We start from the raw sequence: 19534 nt of genomic DNA, 5'->3' as shown, positions 1-19534 counted from the left end.
CTGAAGGGCTTGTGGCCTAGCTTCTAACGTTTCCATTCAGCTAAGCAAGCAGACGTTTCTATGGGGCTAACACTATTTTCTGCCACGGGATTTTTGAAATACTGACATGCTCTGTCTCTGGGCTTCTTGGAAGCATCCAGCTGTTGTTGTTTGGAGTCAGGATGCTGGACAAGATAGACCCTTGGTTTGATCTCACAGGGTTCTTCTTATATACTAAACTTCCAAAATACAACAGCTCAGAAAGTATGTTCTGAATTTTTTAGAAGCCATACATTTGCTACCATCACCCAACATCTCATTCTCAAATAGGGTTGCCATCGATTTTTTCCCTGGAAGGGTTTCTGGGTGTTTTCAGCAGCTATGTGATAAGCAGAAACTCAAAAGATATAGCTTCCTCTTTCGATTCAAGACAGGAAAAGCAACACCTGTTGAATAACCTCCTGTCTCACAACTGGAAAGAATCTTGCCAGGAAAAAAAAAAAGCTGTGATCCAGCCTCCCAAATACTAACATTTTCAGAACTGTTAATGTGTAAAATCCAGTTCCCAAGTGGAAACAATTATATCTGCCAGGCAAACTTCAGTATACATCAACAGAATCTATGCACGCAATGAGAAAACAAGGTACTACTGCCTACAAAACAGGTGTAGCTGGAAACTATGCCAACTCTCAGTTGCATCTGCTAAAAAAAACATACACCTCCCAAAGGTGGAATAGCTCTGCCCCTTGTAGGGCTCATAGGTAGTGCTGGGAAAACAGACTATTCAGGAGTCCAATAAACTGATATTCCTGAATATGCAAGTTTTTCACTTTAACACCATATTCTATCAAAAGAGGGTTTCTTAGGAAAGCCTCCTTAGAAGACTTCTTGAGTTGATCTGCCACCCTTCTTGGAATATTTTGCTCTTTCTGGCTTCAAAAATGAATGAATGATGTCACTGTTTTGTTTCTCCCTCTTTATCACGAGGTTTGGTGAGCTACAATGCCAAATCTGGGCCTTACAAGAATGATTGGGAGGTGGGGAACAGGACAGAGTGGACGAGAATTCTCATTCATATAAAACTGATAAAATATTTCTTGTAAATGAGACTATATTAATCTGCACAGTACACACACACACATATACATGCAGAATGATTTGTTAAATTTTCATCAAAATTTAACTGTACTGGGAAAAAAAGTAATAGTGAAAATATTAAAACCTGACACTGACAACTAGGATTAGCATACTCTTCCATCCCAAAGACTCCACAGATTAATTAAAAGAACGGAAAAATCCAGACTACTAGGCATAAATCATGGTGTGACCTCAGGAGAGACAACAGGGCACCACACACTAGAGATCTTTGGAAGACAAGGTTAGTTAAAAAAAACAAAAACAAGTAAGTAGACAGATGACTCGTATGTGTGTGTAAGTGCACTGTTAGCTCACTGCTTAATTTGAGACAAGTCTTGTAATGTCTGAAGTTCTACAGATGTATTTTGGAAGCCAGTGTCAGATCCAACAACCGAATTCATCTCCCCTCTTTACCTGAAACAACCAGGAAACCTGAAACTTGAAATTTGGCTACAATAATGCATCTGAATACAGATGTCCTCCCATATCCATGGGGGATAAATTCCTGCAGCTACGATGGACAGTAGTGAATCCTACTCAAATCCTCCTCCCATGGGGCTCATAACTCACCTCTCTCTGTTTGCAAACACTTTGCAAAAGGCAGCTTTCTCTTCCTTTTGTTTTGGGGCAGACAGTAAGAACTTAGTGCACAAGCCAGAGGGCAACCTCGGCCTGCACAAATCTGTCGTGCTGGCCAAAGAGTGTCACAAAAGTGCCATAAAGCACTTTCGGGCCACCACCCACGGAGGGAGGCCGGTGCACGGATGCTGGCCCAAGCCCCTTTGGGCCAGTGGATAAGGTAAGCCTGCACTGGCCAAGTCAGGTCAGTGCAGGGGTCTGGGAAGGGCAGGGAGGAGACTTTCAGGGTGGGGAAGGGTGGGTGGGGTGTGATTTGGGGCGGGGCCAGGATCTGGCACTTGGATCCTAATCCCAGTTCCAGGCAGGCCAGGGCAGATCCGAGTAGCCTCATTGGGGCTGCTGCAACACAACATGGGGTAAGGGGAAGCAATTCCCTTTGCCCTGGACTGAGCTGCTTTCGGCCCCAACCTTGCTCTGGATGTGGGGCAGGCCAGCCAACCTCCCTGCTCCAGGGAGGCTGTTAACAGGAAGTGAACAGCAGAGGAAGCAGGCAGACAGCAAGAACACTAGACTCTGTTTCCTATTAACGTCCCACTGTCATCTTCTCTAGTATTCCTCTAGCTAGCAGTTACGCGTCACGATTCTCACTGTCTGTTTTCTTTTCCAAAGCAAAAGAAATAAAAAGTCATGAGCACAAGAGGGAACATTTGAGAACTGCAGGTAAGTGAAACTGCAGATATGGGACCCGTGGATATGGGGATATATGTACAGGTTGTCCCTTGATATCCACTGGGGTTCCATTCCTGAACTCCTAGTGGATAAAAAAATCCATGGATAAAAAACAGTGGAAAAATAGATTTAAAGACCCATATCCAGGTTTCTTGCCCCTCCATTGCTCCTAATAGAATAATGTCTTGCCTTGACATCCTCAGGCATTTGATTATGGAACTTCTTGCTGATACCGTAAAATGTGTTAAATAAAAGTGGTTTTAAAAAATAAAAAGTGTGTCCCTTTACATTTGTGGTTTAAAAACAGCTTTTCTTACTGTCGCAGAGAGACAATCTGCAATTAGAAATGCAAAGGACCTCCTCCTGCCTTTGCTTGGCTCAGCAGGAGAATGGAATGATCGCCTGCATGACTGTCTCTCTACAACAGTAAAAAAAACAATTTTTTAAGCTGTGATTTTAAAGGGATGCATTTTTCCCCTTCTCCAGGGATCAGCACATTCCTTCTCATTTGCAGGGGCCATTTGTGTTGAATCAAATTAGTGTATAAAAAATCAGTGTATAACAAGGCACTGGCATAGCTGGGGGGGCGGCGCACTAAGTTTTGCAGGGAGCCTCCCTGCAGCATGCAAGCGGCTCCTCCCCCTCCCCTTGGGAGCCATTCACCTCCCTTTAGCCTCACCTTGTGCAAGCAGCTCCCCCCCTTTGGAGCCATGTGGGTGGGTGGGTGGGGGAACGGAGGCGAATGGCTCCCAAAGGGAGGGGCAGGAGCCGCTTGCACACTGCAGGGAAGCTCCCTGCAAAACTTAGCGTGCCCCCCCAGCTACGCCAATGTAACAAGGTTGGACCTGTACATATGAAGTGTCCTTCTTACTGAATGGTACTGAATGCCTACTGAAAGCTCCAAAGCTTTTAGAAGTACGTAGCAAAGTTCGAGAGCTGTTCTTCCAAGCTGGTGATATCCAGCACTCCCAGATCAGAGCTTTTGTTTCTTCCCCATTTGGTCAAGAAGTGGAGCCAGCCACACAGCAGTTCAAACCTACTCACTCAAAGGAGATCCCAGCAAGCCACAAGACAAGAGCAAGTATCTGTGTGAGCAAGAAGACAGTCTACCCAGAAGGAAATCTGATTATAGCACACCGACTAGGAGACTGAGCTGTGAAGGAGGAAGTCACCAGTTCAAATCTCAGCTCTGCCATGAACTCATCCAGTAGCCTGAGGTAAGCCACTAATTGTCTGAACCTCAGCCACCCCCATGTGCATTATGGGGAATTAATAATACTGGCCTACCTTAGAGGGATGGTTGTAATTATTACCATAGGAATGCACACAAAGCCCTTCAATCACTCAAAAGCTGCTACGTAAAAGGCTCCTGTTCCCATCATCCTGTCTGCGATTTCAATTAGTATCACAAATTCAGTGCTGCCTGGGTCTGCAATAAAGATCAGTTGGCCTTCCAGGGATGGTTCTCAGGTTTCAAGCGGCTTGCAGGAATGTACGGTCATGCAAACCCGAATACGTGCAAGGGGACAAAGTCAAAGGGACATGTATACAATATTAGTACATCAGCGGATCTGGCACAGATACCAGCCCCTCTCAATCATCTTCCAATCTTCCCATCATTCGTCATGTTTTCATTTTCAGATAAAAATGGAGAATTGGAAAGTGGTTGACAAAGACTCCTGGGAGGCAGGACTGAGTTGGTATAACCTGCATACTAATAGCAAAACAGAGTCATCATGGAAAGATCCATGACCCTCTGCTCCCAAAGGTGGACACACTGTTGACAAATGACAAGGAAAATTAGGCTGAATGAAACTTACCACTGAATGCACATGCTGTTGAACACCATGGTCTTCAACCTTTTTCAAGCCACGACCCCATTAAACAAAGTATGAGACTGGGGACCCACTGTTGGTCCTGACCCCCTCCTGGGACCCTATCCGCCCACTGCCTGCCCCCTTCACCATTCACTCCCTGCCCGTTACTCCCTCCCAGGACTGTTCACTGTAACAAAATATTCTTATCATAGAGCAGAAAAAGTTACCATGACACCTGGCACTAGCGAAAGCTATTTTAGCACAATTGCTAAGAACCTGGGCAGGCCTGGGACACAATCTCCTGATACCTGAAGGGTTACACCTAATGCCTTCCCCTTCACCTGGTGGTACTCTAATCTAGTGGTCTTCAACTTTTTTAGCTCCTGGAAGTTCCTGCGACCCTAAAATTGAGGCTTCGCGACCCCATTGGAGTCCCAACCCCAACACTGAAGAACACTGGTGTGACACAGGCCCACTATCCCCAGTTTATCATTTCAAAAGTTGCTGCCTGTTGATCTACAATGAACAAGTGTGCTGTTCCTTGACAGTCTCCCCTCAACCCATCCACTGGCTCCGTGGCAGCTCAGCAGCATACTGATGTTGCCCCAGTCAGTACTCACTGTCTGATGGGCCCCAGGACCCACCCACTTACCAGGAGTGTTAAAGCAAAAGTTAAGCAGCATTTCCGAGCACGCACACATTCCTCATTCACAAAGTACACCCAGGTCGCTAAATGTGCAACTTTCTGCAGAGAATGTCACCACAAAAACCCACACGAGCACTCCTTCACAGTCCAACATATTACTTCATTTTGAAAAGACCACAACAGACCTCAAACTTATCTGCACAGGTTCAGCCCTCTGCCCTACAACCTTTTGTTCTAGTCCCAGAAGCTTTAAGTTTGGCCTCCATATTGAAGCTTTAAGTTAGTTACTCCATATTGAACACAAGGCATTTTGCATGTGCTACTGAGGCACATTGCTATTTCATCCGCTTTAGAACCGAGTTCCAGGCACTGAAAGTAGATCATGAGGCTTCACCTTGACTCATAGGCCATTGACTTCACCTTGACTTCATTTGGCCATTATGAAGACACATGAAGGACAGTGATAACATCACACAATATTGGAAGAGGCCGTAAACTGGCAAGTCCGACTTATTCCCAAGCCTTTCAGTTGCACTGCAGATAAAACCAATCTTGAAATTGGTTCATTTTCATCATTTCTTTATTGTCTCCCATTTCCTGTCCCAGGTGACAGGCAGGAAGCCAGAAAGAGAGTCTCCATATCACAGTAAAATCTGCAGCCCCTCAGCTGCCCTTCCAAGCTTGAAATGGTAACCTATAACTCCAGGAAGGAGTGTAAGAGGCGGCTTGCCTGGAGGCTATTTTTACTCACCACAAGTGACAGGGAAGGGGTTAAGTAGAGCAGCGCTTACCAAACCAAGCTCTTGCTATTGAGCAATTTTTCCTCCTTCGTACTTTAGTGTGCCTGCACCATAGGATATGACTGCACCATAGGATATTCCATCCCCTATTGCAGGGATGTCAAACTCATTTCATACAGAGCGCCAAAGTTAGCATTCATGGTGTCTGCTGAGGGCCAGAAGTGACATCATGAAGCAGGAGGTGATGTCATTAAGGAAATGATGGCCAGAAATAAGCACTTTGTTTTCATATAGAAACTAATTAGCTACAAATGCCAGAAGAGAATGTGCAAATCTTGTTCATATTTTCAAGAAATGAGAGAGCCCGTTTATCAAACTGGGAGAGACCAACTGTAACAGGGACCAGATAAATTGCTTCCAGGGGCCACATTCGGCCCATGGGCCTTATGTTTGACTACCCCTACCCTACTGGATGGTTTGTGAATAAAAGTCACAAAGCAAACGTATCTTTTTAAAAAGAGGAACTGAAAGAAACACAAACATAAGTATTGCAAATACAGCAATCACTTGGAATGGCTTTTGTGTGTATGTGTACAAGAGCCAAAAACGCAGTGCAGTCAAAAACCTGCATGCTCTAGTCTAGGATATCAGAGGATGTTCCAGAGGAAACTGGATGAACTGTGGGACAATGTCAGATCCTAGAGATGCACCTCAGCATCCTCTGCTCCACTGCAGAAGTTTCTGGAATGTACCTCAACTCGGGTGATGTACCTGCCTGGGAGGGTTAGGAACATGACCATCTTTGTTTTTTCATTCCCAGTTTCCCTTTTGACTACAGGTGCCAGAGGCTTGTGGTAGGTTGATGTTGTGTTTGTCTCCCCTTCCCACTTCTGAAAACCTTACAGCAGGCAAAGTTCCTAGAACATCCCTCAGTGCTGAGTTGGGGAGGAGGGGGAAGAGCTGCAGTGCAGCTAGAGGGTGAGGACCACTGGAAGGCTTTTTGCTGACGCTATAAAACCTTTCATAGTTTAATATTTAACAGCAATATTTAACAGCTGCAATAGAAGAGAGCAGGGAGAGAGCGCAAAGAGGCCCTGGTTCTGGCGGGAGTTTGAAGGTCACCTTGGGAACAAGCTGGGTTGAGGGAGTTTGCATGCCCCATGCTAATATCCCAGAGATGAAACGCTGAGAATTGAACAGACCGTCCCAAATTCCCATCTTACCTTTTCCTTGTCTTGCACGCCCCTTGGTACATCCTGCTCGGAGCAAAGGGCGGCTCTTCTCATTTGTCTGATGCTTTTGATCACGGTACACAAGCTCATATTTAATCTTGTTATCCAGAAGGTGCCTCTAATGTTTCAGATAATTTAATCTAATTTTTTCCCCAAAGTTAGAGATATCCAGGAATCCCAAACAGAATTTGCCACACACGCCAACCTCCCCCCCCCCCCCAAATCCCAGGTTTATTCTAGGAATGCTATGATCACTGCATCAGTTTGAAACTGACTCGAGCATATAGTGTACAGGTATTCTATTTGCATCTGCTCAAGATTTTTGGAGGCTCCTTCTGTATACAATACAAGACAAATTGAATACGAGTGTGAGCCCCATGCTCAAAAGTGCACTTCTTTTGCTCATCAATTTAAGGATCAGAAACCTAAAGAGGGCATAAAAAACACATTTGGGAACTAACTGGCAACTTTTCATCTCTGTCTCACAACAAGGAAGATTCCACAAGACTACAATCCTACGTGTGCTTACATGTTGGGGGGGGGGGCATCAGAGATTGGCCAGGTGAGGCACTGGCTAACAGCCCACAGCTATCAGAGGTTCCACCTGGCCAACCGCTGAAGTCCCAGCACCCAGGAGCCAGTGGTGGCCATAGAGATAGGTGAGAACACGGTCAGATTTCATCTCAGGGTGCAGAGAAAGTCAGCACCAGCAGTGCTTACATGGGAGCAATTCCCAGAACGTGCCTAAGATTGTGCAAACAATACTTCATGATTGTTTGTGAGTGGCAATGTGGATTCACTTAATTTAAAAAAGTACTGTATTAAAGGTGATAAGTTGGAACTAACTGTGGTGGTCTATTCACACTTACAAATAACCACCAGTCACTGAAGTCACAGCATGATCAACACATGCATGAACTAAGCGAGAGCTTATAATTCTTAAGGATGACTGACATAAATAATGATTAAATTAACTCACTACATACATCCCAGGTGTGATCCCCCTCCAAGCCTGGACCACACGTATCTGTTCCAACACACTGAGCCTGATCCAGCAGGGCTCTTCTTATGTTCTTATGACTCCTCCATCATGCTCTGGTTCTGGCTGGTTGGATCTGCACTGGTAATTTATTGAAGGGAACGGGAGAGGTGAACTCAGTCAAGAACCCAACCCTACCAGACAGATCAGGCTGTCACAGAGGTTGCTTAGAAAGCCACTCATAAGCAGACTGTGTTGCTTAGACAGGCATCTGGCCCAAGCCTTGACAAATCAAGAGAAGGTCAGTAGAAAACAAGCCACGTAGCAACCCTGTGAAAACAAAGGTTTCTGATTACTGGTAAATTACATTGTCTCAGTAATCCTTGTGACAACCCTGTAATGGAGGCCAGTATCTTTGTACTATAGCCCCAGGTTAGAGGTTACCATGGAACAACCTTGGCACTCATGCAACAAAGCATGTCTAAGCTTAGCACCAGTCAGCTACGAAGTATACAGGCATTCCAGTCACACAGAATTCTTCCAGCAAAACAAAACAGAGGATGTCTTCATATTTCACACCTACACACATTTGAAACTGCCTTTTCCATGTCTCCCAGTGATCTTTTTGACAGCGCTGGATTGTCCATCTCAAACCTACACATATATGCACTTCCCTAGTCAGTCAATCAAGTATGTGAAAAATAAAACTGACAGGAAGGCAAGGTCAGTTTGAAAACAAAGACAATTCTTACACTCCCAGTGATGATCATATAGATCTAGAACAGGGGTGCTCAAACCCCAGCCCAGGAGCCACGTGCGGCCCTCGGGGGCTCCCAATCCAGCCCTCGGGGAGCCCCCAGTGTCCACTGAGACTCTGGCCTTCCAAAGACTTACTGGAGCCCATGGTGACCTGACGCAACTGCTCTCAGCATGAGGACGACTGTTCGACCTCTCACCTGAGCTGTGGGACAAGGGTTTCCTCCACTACTTGCTGTTTCACATCTGTGATGCAGCAGTGGCAGTGAAGGAAAGGCTGGCCTTGCTTTGTACAAAGTCTTTTATAGGACTTGAGCTACTGCAAGACCTTCATTCATTCAAATAAGTTCCATCTCTAATATATTCATTTAAGTAAATTTATATTCCAATTTTAAACAGTAAATTAATTTTTTCCCAGCCCCCAACACAGTGTCAGAGAGATGATGTGGCCCTCCTGCCAAAATGTTGGGACACCCCTGATCTAGAACAATGATCTCTTCCTTGCCTCCATTTTATCCCTGCAACAAACCTGTGAAATGGCTTAGACTAGTATTTCTCAACGTTTGTCCTCCACCATACACTTCACATGGTCCACTTATTTGAAGTACCACCAGCAATAACAGGCGATGACATCATTGTCAGTTACTTCTGAGTTGGGAGACCAGATATGATGCAACAAACACCAGCAAGAGGCTCAGGGTGGACAGGAAGGCTTTTTCAAGCATGGAAAAGCGTGATTTGGAGCTCTGCCTGCTGAGCCAAGTCTCCTACCACTGTTTCTTGCATCAAGTTCCTGATCTCGCTATCGAGCGACAGGGGTCCTGCAAGTACCACCAGGCACCATCTCATGTACCACTGGTGGAATCCATACCACTGGTTGAGAAACACCGATCTAGAACTAGGATGAAGAGAGACCAGAAGAGAAACTTGGCAGCTTTCTTGTTTGAATTCATCCAGTAGGTCTTGGATTACTAAGCAAGATAAAGATGACAAAGTCCAAAGATAAAATATTATTTACAAACACTACAGCCAGTTGCCTGTTGTATTTCACAATAAAGGAGCCAAGGAATAACAGGCAGCAAAGCAAGGAGCCAGAAGTGACAAGAATGGCTGAGAAATAATCCCTGCTGTGTAATTTTGAACATGCTGTTAACTTATCTTCACTTGCCACATCAGAAGTTTTGCAGCATTCCAGAAAACCCCACTAAATGCTGGTTCGCTGCCTAAAACAACACCATCAACATTAATCAAGACTCATCTTCATGACAAACACCAACCCAGCTCACAACACTCAACCTCCTGAGAAAAAAAGAAAGGAGTCACATGGGCCAATTTGCCCGGGCTGCAGGCAAAGTGAACATTCTCCATTCAGTGGAATGTCCTCACCCAACCTTTTGAGAACATGACACAGCCCAACACACACAGGCACCCCAATACTGCAGACATAGACACATGTGAATGTAACCTTGGCAAGGGGATGGCTGGCTTGATCTCAACACAATAGGAGTCCTCCTCCCACACTTCATGGAGTAAATCCGAAGTGCAGTTTAAGGGCAGCAAATTTTGGACAATGTTTATGATGGCAGGGAATTGCGTCTTAAGTTATGCCCCAGAGCAAAGCGTGACAGAAGTGCAGGAAGGCGGAAAAGTTATGAGTGCAGATATCTTTTGGATCTATGGATTGCAATATATTTGTTCATTGGAAGTAGTGATTGATTGCATACATGCAATCCACGATGATGAAATCTGCTGCTTAGCTGGCTTTAAAAAAATTAGACACCTTCACTCTGAATGGGTACTAGCCATTAACCGCTACATGGAACCTCCAGGTATGCCTCTGAATACCCACTGTTGAAAGTACCCAGCAGGAACAGGTTGTTATTTTCAGGCCCTGTTTGCGGGCTTCCTGGAAGCATGTGGTTGGCAATAGTGGGAAACACAATACCAGACTAGATGGAGATTTGGGGCTCAATCCTATTCAACTTTCCAGTTCCAGTGCCGCAGCATTGCATCTCCGAGGTAAGGGAACAAATGTGCCCATACTTTGAGGAGGCCTCTGTGACTGCTCCCCCACCGCAGGATGCAGCACACACCCTATTGGTACAGCAGCACCGGCTCTGGAAAATTGGATAGAATTGGTCTCTTGGTTTGCTCTTCTTATGTTTTACTGTCCCTTGATGAAGCTGTATTCTTAAGACATCTTACTGGCATTGCCTGTCAAATGCCAATCAACTATCTCCCCACCTCCCCTGCCACACATTGTAGACCAACCACTTTCTTTACAAAGATGGCATCACCCTCAAGAAACTTCTAGGAGGACTGCACTCCAATGCACGCTGAACACACTCATGGATGGGCTTCTTCCCCGGCAGCAAAGATAAACAGGAGTGCAGAGTTGGGGGTTGCATGTCCAAAAAGCCGACGTGCATGTTCAGGAAAACTGTATGGTCCAACCCTTCTGAGACAGTGCCACAGCAGACAGTAAATGAAGAATGGTATGTGCACGTGCGTGCGTGATTTCTCCCTCTCATAAAAACAAGAATTCCACATACAGTACATAGAAAAAAAAGTGCACATTAAAACTCACAGCGGATTACTAAACTTTGACCAATTGTGTGATGCTGTGTGAACTGAACCAAGTCCATCACCTTATCGGCAGCCAACTGGCCCCGATCCTGTGTTTCCACATCAGCCTGATATGTAGGGATTTAGCAAGTGAACTTTCCCCATCACCACCAACATGGAGATGAAATGGTAGGGAAAAAGCTTCACCTGCTCAGTGAAGCAGTAAGTCTTGCTGCTACTGAATGTATGGCATTTGTCACCCTATTGATGAACATACAGGTGAATTATATGGAAAAGCAACTAAGGGCACAAACCAACTTTTTAGCACTGACATAGCTGTGCCAGTGGGGTGTGCACTACATTCTGCAGTGGGGAGGCAGTCAAGTGGGCCTCCTCAAGGTAAGGGTATGTTTGTTACCGTACCTTGGGGCTGCATTGTGGCTAGGTCAGTACTGGAAAGTTGGTTCGGATTGCACCCTAAAACAAATGCATAAACACACATGTAAAATATCCACATACAAATCAGCAAGTAATAACTCTGCTCAAACTCCAGCTGAAAGTTCTCCCAAATAAGATTTCACACACCTTCTTAAAGATAGAAGTGAGTTGGCCAAATGAGTCTCCCTGGGTGAAGAGTTCTACAGCAATGGAGCCACTACCAAGAAGCTCCCGAAGACTGCAATCCTATAGACACCTTCCTAGAAGCAAGCCCCACTAAACACAAAAGCATTTACTTCTGAGTAGACATGCACAGAAGTCTCTTGGAAGCTGGTGTGGCCTCTCAATTCACTTCAAAAGACAGGACACCTTCAGATGAGCTTAAGGCACTGGTGGGAGAAGGACATACAGAGAAAAGCGTACTTTCAGATATTCTGGATCAAGACTATACTAAGACCTTGAAAAGTCAATAACTGCATTTTTGAATGGAAACTGAAAACTAATTACTGGGTCAGGACTGGTACTATATCAGTCCTGAATTATCTTGAGTTCTGGTGCAGAATTCCCAGGTGCTCATCAAAGGCAGCTCATATAGAGCACATGATCGTAATATGGTCTTGAGGTTACCAGCACAGTGCCACAACAGCCAAATTCTCATCATCTAGGAGAGCCACAGCTGGTACATTGAGCAAAGTCAGAACAAGGGATTTCTCACCACCAATGTCTGAGCATAATGTATTTCAGAGCTGGTTCCAGAAGAACCCTGAGTTATGGATTTGGTCCTTCAAGAGAGTGTCACGCAGGCAGGACCACCTAATCTCACATCAACTTGATTGTCCACTCACAACAGTTCCATCTGATTCAGACTGAACTTCAGTTTATTAACCTTTGTCTAATCCTGTGTTTCTCAAACTGTGGTTTGGGACCCACTAGGTGGGTCATGAGCCAATTTCACGTGGGTCCCCATTCATTTCAATATTTTATTTTTAATATATTGGACTTGATGCTACCATGGTATGTGACTGCATTTGGAGAAATGTTGCACATCTGTATTTTTTAACAGGCTACTTTGAATATGCTTTTTATCAGTGATAGGAAATGGGACTTATTCCTGGGTAAGTGTGGGTAGGATTGCAGCCTAGGACTGTGAAAAATGTTCCTGCTTGATGATGTCACTTCCGGTCATGACATCACTCCATTGGGTCCTGACAGATTCTCATTCTAAAAAAGTGGGTCCCAGCGCTAAAATGTGTGAGAACCACTGGTCTAATAAATTACTGAAATAGTTGTTCAAGGTCTCCCTGCCTCATCAGGATTCAAGGAAAATAAGAGATACAACTGAGCCTTGTTCATCTGTGGGCAACACCAAACTCCAAAAGCACGAGGTCAATTGTGAAAATCTTTGTCTGGACACTCCTGGAGTTCATCATTCCTTGGTGAGACACTTGCATGAGGGAGGGGCCTGCAGAACTGAGTCCTCATAATCAGTTCTGTAATTAACACTGCAAAGTCTCCAGAGATAAAACTTCCTTCTCTGGACTTTCAAGGGAAGGACAAAAATCTGAGTGGGAGGCAAGAAAACTGAGAGGACAGGCTATTTCCTATCAGTTTGAATTTTTCCTGTTCACTATATTTCAGGGCCCATCCAGCTCCACCTTAGCAAAGCCAGGTTCTACCACTAGACCCACCAAGTGTCATTCCTTGCCCCCACTAGGTGCCACTCTGCTCCACCCTTTGACCTAAGAAGCACCACCCATTCATTCCTTCACTCTAATCAAAGGGAAGGATCCGGCAACTGTTCAACAACGCTGTCTCCTTAAGGGAGTCTTTGGTGATATGATATGTTGAGAAGCTGTGTGCCAGAGGTTTCCAAACCTATAAAGGCTTTTGTGTGAATATTAACCAAGCTTAACTGAAAAAAGCTTTCTTTCTTTCCCCACCTCATTTCCTCTCAGAAGCAAAGCCAAGGAAGAAATCACTTGGCTAAACAACAACAAAATTCTCCACAGATAGACACTATGGGCCCAAAGCATTTAGACATAACTTTAATAATGCAGTCTGAAAACAGCAGTCTCACTAAAGGGGAAAGGGACAGGAGAAAAAGAAGAGAAGATCCATAATGTTCAATTGCAACAGAACATACAAAAAACAGACAACGAAAGAAGACAGAATGTACAGTTGCACAACTGTACAATTCATTGCCCAGATGTGGACAGAAGGAAGAAGGAAAACCATGATCCCCTAGTGAACCACTAACCAATGTCCTGCAGGCCACCCTTTACTTGCTGGGATTCTTGCAAAGAAGGTTGGACTAGGGAGCTTTTGGCCTGAGCACAACAAAACAAGATCCAGGGTGGTGAGAGCCAGGGTTGTGTAGTGGTTTGGGAGGTGGATTCAGACCTGGAAGACCCAGGTTCAAATCCCCACTTAGCCACGAAGCTTCCTGGGTGACCTTGGGCCAGTCACTTTCTCTCAGCCTCATCTACCTCACAGGGTTGTTGTGAGGAAATAAGGAGGGGAGCAGCCATGAGCTCTCTTTGGAGGAAGGGTCATATACACACGTGATAAATAAATAAGATGGTTCCTCTGTTCCTAAACAAGAGCACAGACTCAGGGTGCACTTATACAGTACTGTACTCGTCACTGAGTACAATGAGACTTACATCTGAATAGACATGCGCAGGTAGAAGCGTACCAGGGTGCTGGGCACCCTGGACAGGAATGGAGTGATGTCACTTCAGGAAGTGACAGGAGTGACTGCCCATGCTCAAAGCTGTGACAGGGCAAAATCAGCCAAGCTGTGGCTGTGAGTACCCAGGTGGCAGGCGCTCCTGTAGCTTCCTGATTTGGAAAGTGATGGACGCGAGTGCCTATCGCCCAACCAACTGAGAGGGCGCATGCACACCAATTCCAGCCTGATTGGAGTGTGTGCACACTTTCAGCAGCCAGTTGGGTAGTTTTGCCCCAACTGGAGAAGCAATTGCAGATGGCGGTGCCCACCTCCAACTGGCACCCAGGGCTCTTGCCCATCTTTCTCCAGGGTAGATACACCCCTGTGCATAGGATTGGACTCAGGTCTGGCCCACGGCTCTTAGAGCCTGAGGCAGCATGCCAAATGCCATCCCCTTATTATTGTCATCATTATTATTAATAAGCCGCTTTTCAACTAAAAGTTCACAAATTGGTTTACAGAGAAAAATCAAATAACTAATGGCTCCCTGTCCCAAAAGGGCTCACAATCTAAAAAGATCACCAGCAGACACCCACTAGAAAAGACACCGCTGGGGTGAGGAGGGCCAGTTACTCTCCCCCTGCTAAAAAGAGGAGCACCCACTTGAAAGAGTGCCTCTTACCCAGTTAGCAGGGGTTACTCAATGAAGTGCCAACCTCTGCTTCTCCCACTCCCCAATGTTCTAGCTCAGCACTCTTCTCCCCTCCTCATTCCTCTCTATCCCCCTCTTTTCTAAGCAGGAGCAGGAAGAGTGATGCAGGCCAGCAGAGAAGATAGGCACCCCCTCCCCCACCAACCATTTACTACCTGAGGCAACCAGTTCAGTTGGCCTCATGAATGGGCCGGCCCTGGTTGTCCTGTCAGACTCACTCAACACTGACAGCCCTTCTGCTTTGAGACAGTTAAGAGAGAAGGAGTGGCCTGAAGTTTCCTTTGGAGCCAGAAGACCAGTGAATGCTGCCCCCTTAAATATGTAGTTTTGTTGGTCAATTTAACACACATTGGTGGGTGGGTGGATGGATGGGTGGGCGGGAGGGACACATGGACTGTGCAGGACCCCAGAAGACAATCCCTACCTGGTGACATCATGGGCTAGCACCTTCTCTCTCCTTCCTCCCCCCCCCCACAAAGCAGACCACCACCACCCCCAAACATCACTATGCAATCCACCCACCCGAAAAAGACGGTTTCAACTCTGGAATGACCTCCATGATCACCCCTGTAGACGGCAATTGCTCTTTCCCGACAGAGTCACGTACTGCAGGGCGGGGCTGCCAAATGCACTCCTATGAGCCGACACGATTGGGGGGGAGGGGGTACAAAGGTGAAGGGGGTGCGCACTGGGATCAACCCAACATCCCAAGACTGGAAGTCAGTGCGGGCTGAGACTTGGACGTGCGCCCTGAAATCCCCGCGAAGCTCATCAGGGCGATCGATCTTCCCAGGGGGGAAAAGTTCTCTCTCGACCCCATATCCGAGATCCACCCCCTTTCCGTCCAGCTGAACAGTCCAGATGCCTCGGCTTGCTCCCCTCGGACCCCGAGATCGCCTTGCTCAAACCAGTTGATCTGGTTCGGGGCTTTTCATTTCAAGAACACCAAGAATCCACAAGTGGAGCAGTGGCCCTCTCTTTCTTTCTTTCCCTCGGTTGTGCAATCGCCTCCAGACAGGATCCACTTTCTTTCCTGCTTTCCCAACACTCCGCTCTCCCCACCCCACCAACACCCCACTTTCAGGATCACAACCAGATCCATTCCCACCAGCCTTGAGACCTACCTTCTGTACTCCAAACGCCCGGCCAGGCAGAAACCAAGAGGAGCCCCGTGCAAAACCAGCAGGGGCTGAGAAAGGGCCCCATTGTTTTTTCATTGCAAATCCCAACTCATGATCCCTTCCAAAGAGAGGCAAGGGGGAGGCCGGGTGCCTTCCCAACAGCTTTGGAAATCCGCTTTCTCCTTCACGGGTTTGTTTTTTTGTTGCAATCCAACTTTTCAACCTCTTTCACTTCCTTAAAAAAAAAAAAAAGCCACCACCTCTTTTCCAACACTGGGCGTCGGGAGCGCGCCCAGCGCGCCCCCGCGTAGGATTCCAGCTCCCTGGGGAGTGGCAAAGCAAAGACTTCGTTGGAGCACGTCAAAAAGCTCAGTCTGTCTGTCTGTCCCTCGTGGGAAATGAGAGGAGAAAAAGGATCACTTTGGAAAAAAAGTTTTGTTTTGACTCCTTGAAGGTGGAACTCTTTTCTCCCTGGGCGATCCTGCTTGGAAATGTTTTCATATGAGAGCACTGACTTGGAAGGAGCAAAGGGAAAGCAAAGAATTAAGAGCCCAAGCCTAGGCTTGTCTGCTCGGAAGTAAGGCTCATTATAGTCAATGGGACTTACTCCCAGGAAAGTGTGGATAGGATGGCAGCCTAAGAGCCCAAGCCGATGCATGTCTACTCAGAAGTAAGTCTCATTACAGTCAATGGGACTTACTCTGAAGAAAGTGAATAGGATGGCAGCCTAAGGCATTTCTGCCCAATGTTGCATATATGCAACAGGGAGGGTCAAATACGTACACCTGGGGGCTGGGCAGAAATGAGCTAAACACACATACTTGGCAAGGCATAAAGGTGTCCTAAAGGAAAAACAAGGAGGGGAATCTGTAAATTACAATTAAATTGGGCAAAATAAGTAATTGTTTGAACTGTAGGGCTGTCCAAGAGTTTAAGAGGCAAGTGGTTTATCTTTGTTACTGTAGTGTTGCCAATATACTGTACAGTAGTTACATATTACCAAAATCTCTTTATAGGTTCCCTTTTGATAAACAAAAAGCTACAGCCCATTTTTTTGGCAGCAGAAGCTTTCAATATTTCCTTTCTTAATACTAGAAGTGTTTGATTTTTTTTTTTTGGCAGATTTTGTGATTTGAAAAAAAAAGTGAAAAGGGCAGCAAGAGGTGTTACAAGTTTTTATTCCAAGTTCTCATCCTTATTAATTTTAAATGCTTTAAAAGTACTAGGTAGGTGATGTAGGTGAGAAAGTGTCAGCAGATGCAGCCATAATATTATTTCTAACTGGAAAAAGTAATCTGTTTTAATTTCTGGAAAATATCTTAAACACCAAAAGGCAGTGTTTTGTGTTTTTATGCGTTTTTAACAGAAACGAACACCTCTACTTATTAAACTAACAGATGGGACTTCTCAGCCCCATTTGTTAAAATTGGGTCACACCAGCCAACCTGTAGTTGATTCATCTACTAATTAAACCTTATGGTGCTACTTTAAAAAATGCACGTATATTGCGTAAAAGGTATGCATTTTTATGCATTTTAGCATCCTTCAGTCTCGGAAGACTATGGTGTCATGCTCTGAATGGTGGTTCTAGAACAGAGTGTCCTCTCCAGTGCGTGAAGCCTGGGTAAAGTAGGTATGGAGGATAGGCTGTTACCCATGCAGCAAATCCCCCCTCTCCACGTCACTGAAATGGTCCAATGGAAAGGCAGAGGCCAATACAGTTGGTTCCAGCGGTGTCGCAGGAGTTGCCAGAATGTGATTGTGTTCAGCCATGAACTGCCTCAGGGACTCCGGCTCCAGATTTTGCCTCGAGGTTGAGTCCTGAAGCCTTTTCCTTAACTGGATGTAGCCACAAGGCAGTGGAGGTTTGGGATCAGAGTTTTCCTTCTCTCAGATGAGCTGCCTTCCCAGGCTAAGGAGTCCCATCTACCTGGTGGCTGTTTAGTTGCCTCTTACAACAAGTACAACAAAACTGAGGGCCTATTCTTATCCCCCAGCCCCCAGGGGAGTTTGTATGTATGCATAAAAGGTACCAAGGTATCACTTACCTTGGATAGAGAAATCTATCCAAAATGGACAGAGCAAAATTAGGTGAATGTAATAGCCAAGTCAGTCCCATAAACTGAATTGCTATTGACAGAGCTCTGTCCCGGAAAATAAATAAGCAATCAAATACATAAGCATTTATGTAATGCTTTAGAGTGCAGTGTTCAAATTGCTTTACTTCATCTTGTAATCCTTACAATGATCCTGTAAGATAAATCAGTTTTTTATTGGGGGGGGGGGGTGTCTAAGGCTGGGATAAAGCGTGTTGCCCGAGGGCACCCAATGGCAGAAGCAAGGTTCGAATACACACTTCCTAATCCATACCTCCTCCTGGCTTATCTACTCAGACAGAAGTTCCGTTCAATGGGGCACTTACTCCCAGGAAAATGTGTTACAGTCTAGGATTGCAGCCTTAGCCACTGTGTTACATCAACTATGTAATTATCTCAGATGAAAATACTGTCAAATTACTTTCCCGCAAAAGGATTCCCAGGCCGAGAAGCATGACTACCATGTAGACTGGAGCCTGGGCACCTTACAGAGCAGGAACAGAGCAATTAAGCACAATTTAGTTTTGATTCAATTATGCACACACATTTGGCAATGAAAAGAGATGGAGTAAAGGAGGAAGAGAAAGGAGCATGTTGCTCTTGAGCAGTCTGGGGAAAACCAACAATACAGGATTGCAATGTCAGAAATTATCTGATCTGAATTAACAGTCAGAGCCTGCAAAAAGGTTTTAGCAAGTAGGTGAGCTGAGAGGAAAGGAGCAGATCACAAGGAAGGAGCAGCAAGAATTGATGAACAGCCCCTACAGAAAGCTCTCTTGGACAAGCTCCAGTGAATATGGTTGTTGTGCAACTCTCGATTGAGAACCTGCAGTGGAACATAAGAACAGCCCCACTGGATCAGGCCATAGGCCCATCTAGTCCAGCTTCCTGTATCTCACAGTGGCCCACCAAATGTCTCAGGGAGCACACCAGATAACAAGAGACCTCATCCTGGTGCCCTCCCTTGCATCTGGCATTCTGACATAGCCCATTTCTAAAATCAGGAGGTTGCACATACCCATTATGGCTTGTAACCCGTAATGGATTTTTCCTCAAGAAATTTGTCCGATCCCCTTTTAAATGCATCTAGCCCGATGCCATCATCACATCCTGTGGCAAAGAGTTCCACAGATTAACTACATGCTGAGTAAAGAAATATTTTATTGTATCCGTCCTAACTCTCCCAACACTCAAATTTAGTGAATGTCCCCTGGTTCTGGTGTTGTGTGAGAGGGAAAAGAGCATCTCTCTATCCACTCTATCCTTCCCATGCATAATTTTGTATGTCTCAATCATGTTCCCCTTCAGGCACCTCTTTTCTAGACTGGATGCCCCAA

At 45.6% G+C, this 19534-nt stretch overlaps 1 protein-coding gene across 1 annotated transcript in view; it reads right to left on the bottom strand.

Moving 5' to 3' along the window:
- The window catches only part of ERBB2 (erb-b2 receptor tyrosine kinase 2), a 72216-nt gene extending 55896 nt beyond the window's left edge, over positions 1–16320 (bottom strand). The window contains exon 1 of the mRNA XM_066628432.1: positions 16105–16320. Coding sequence (XP_066484529.1) covers positions 16105–16186 — 82 coding nt within the window. The 5' untranslated portion in view covers positions 16187–16320. The remainder of the gene's footprint in view (positions 1–16104) is intronic.
- Between the last annotated feature and the right edge of the window lie 3214 nt (positions 16321–19534).

The sequence above is a fragment of the Tiliqua scincoides genome, chromosome 5 (assembly GCF_035046505.1).
Source record: "Tiliqua scincoides isolate rTilSci1 chromosome 5, rTilSci1.hap2, whole genome shotgun sequence".
NCBI lineage: Eukaryota > Metazoa > Chordata > Lepidosauria > Squamata > Scincidae > Tiliqua > Tiliqua scincoides.
The sequence above is the reverse complement of the archived record's forward strand: the minus strand, read 5'-3'. Positions and strand labels throughout refer to the sequence as shown.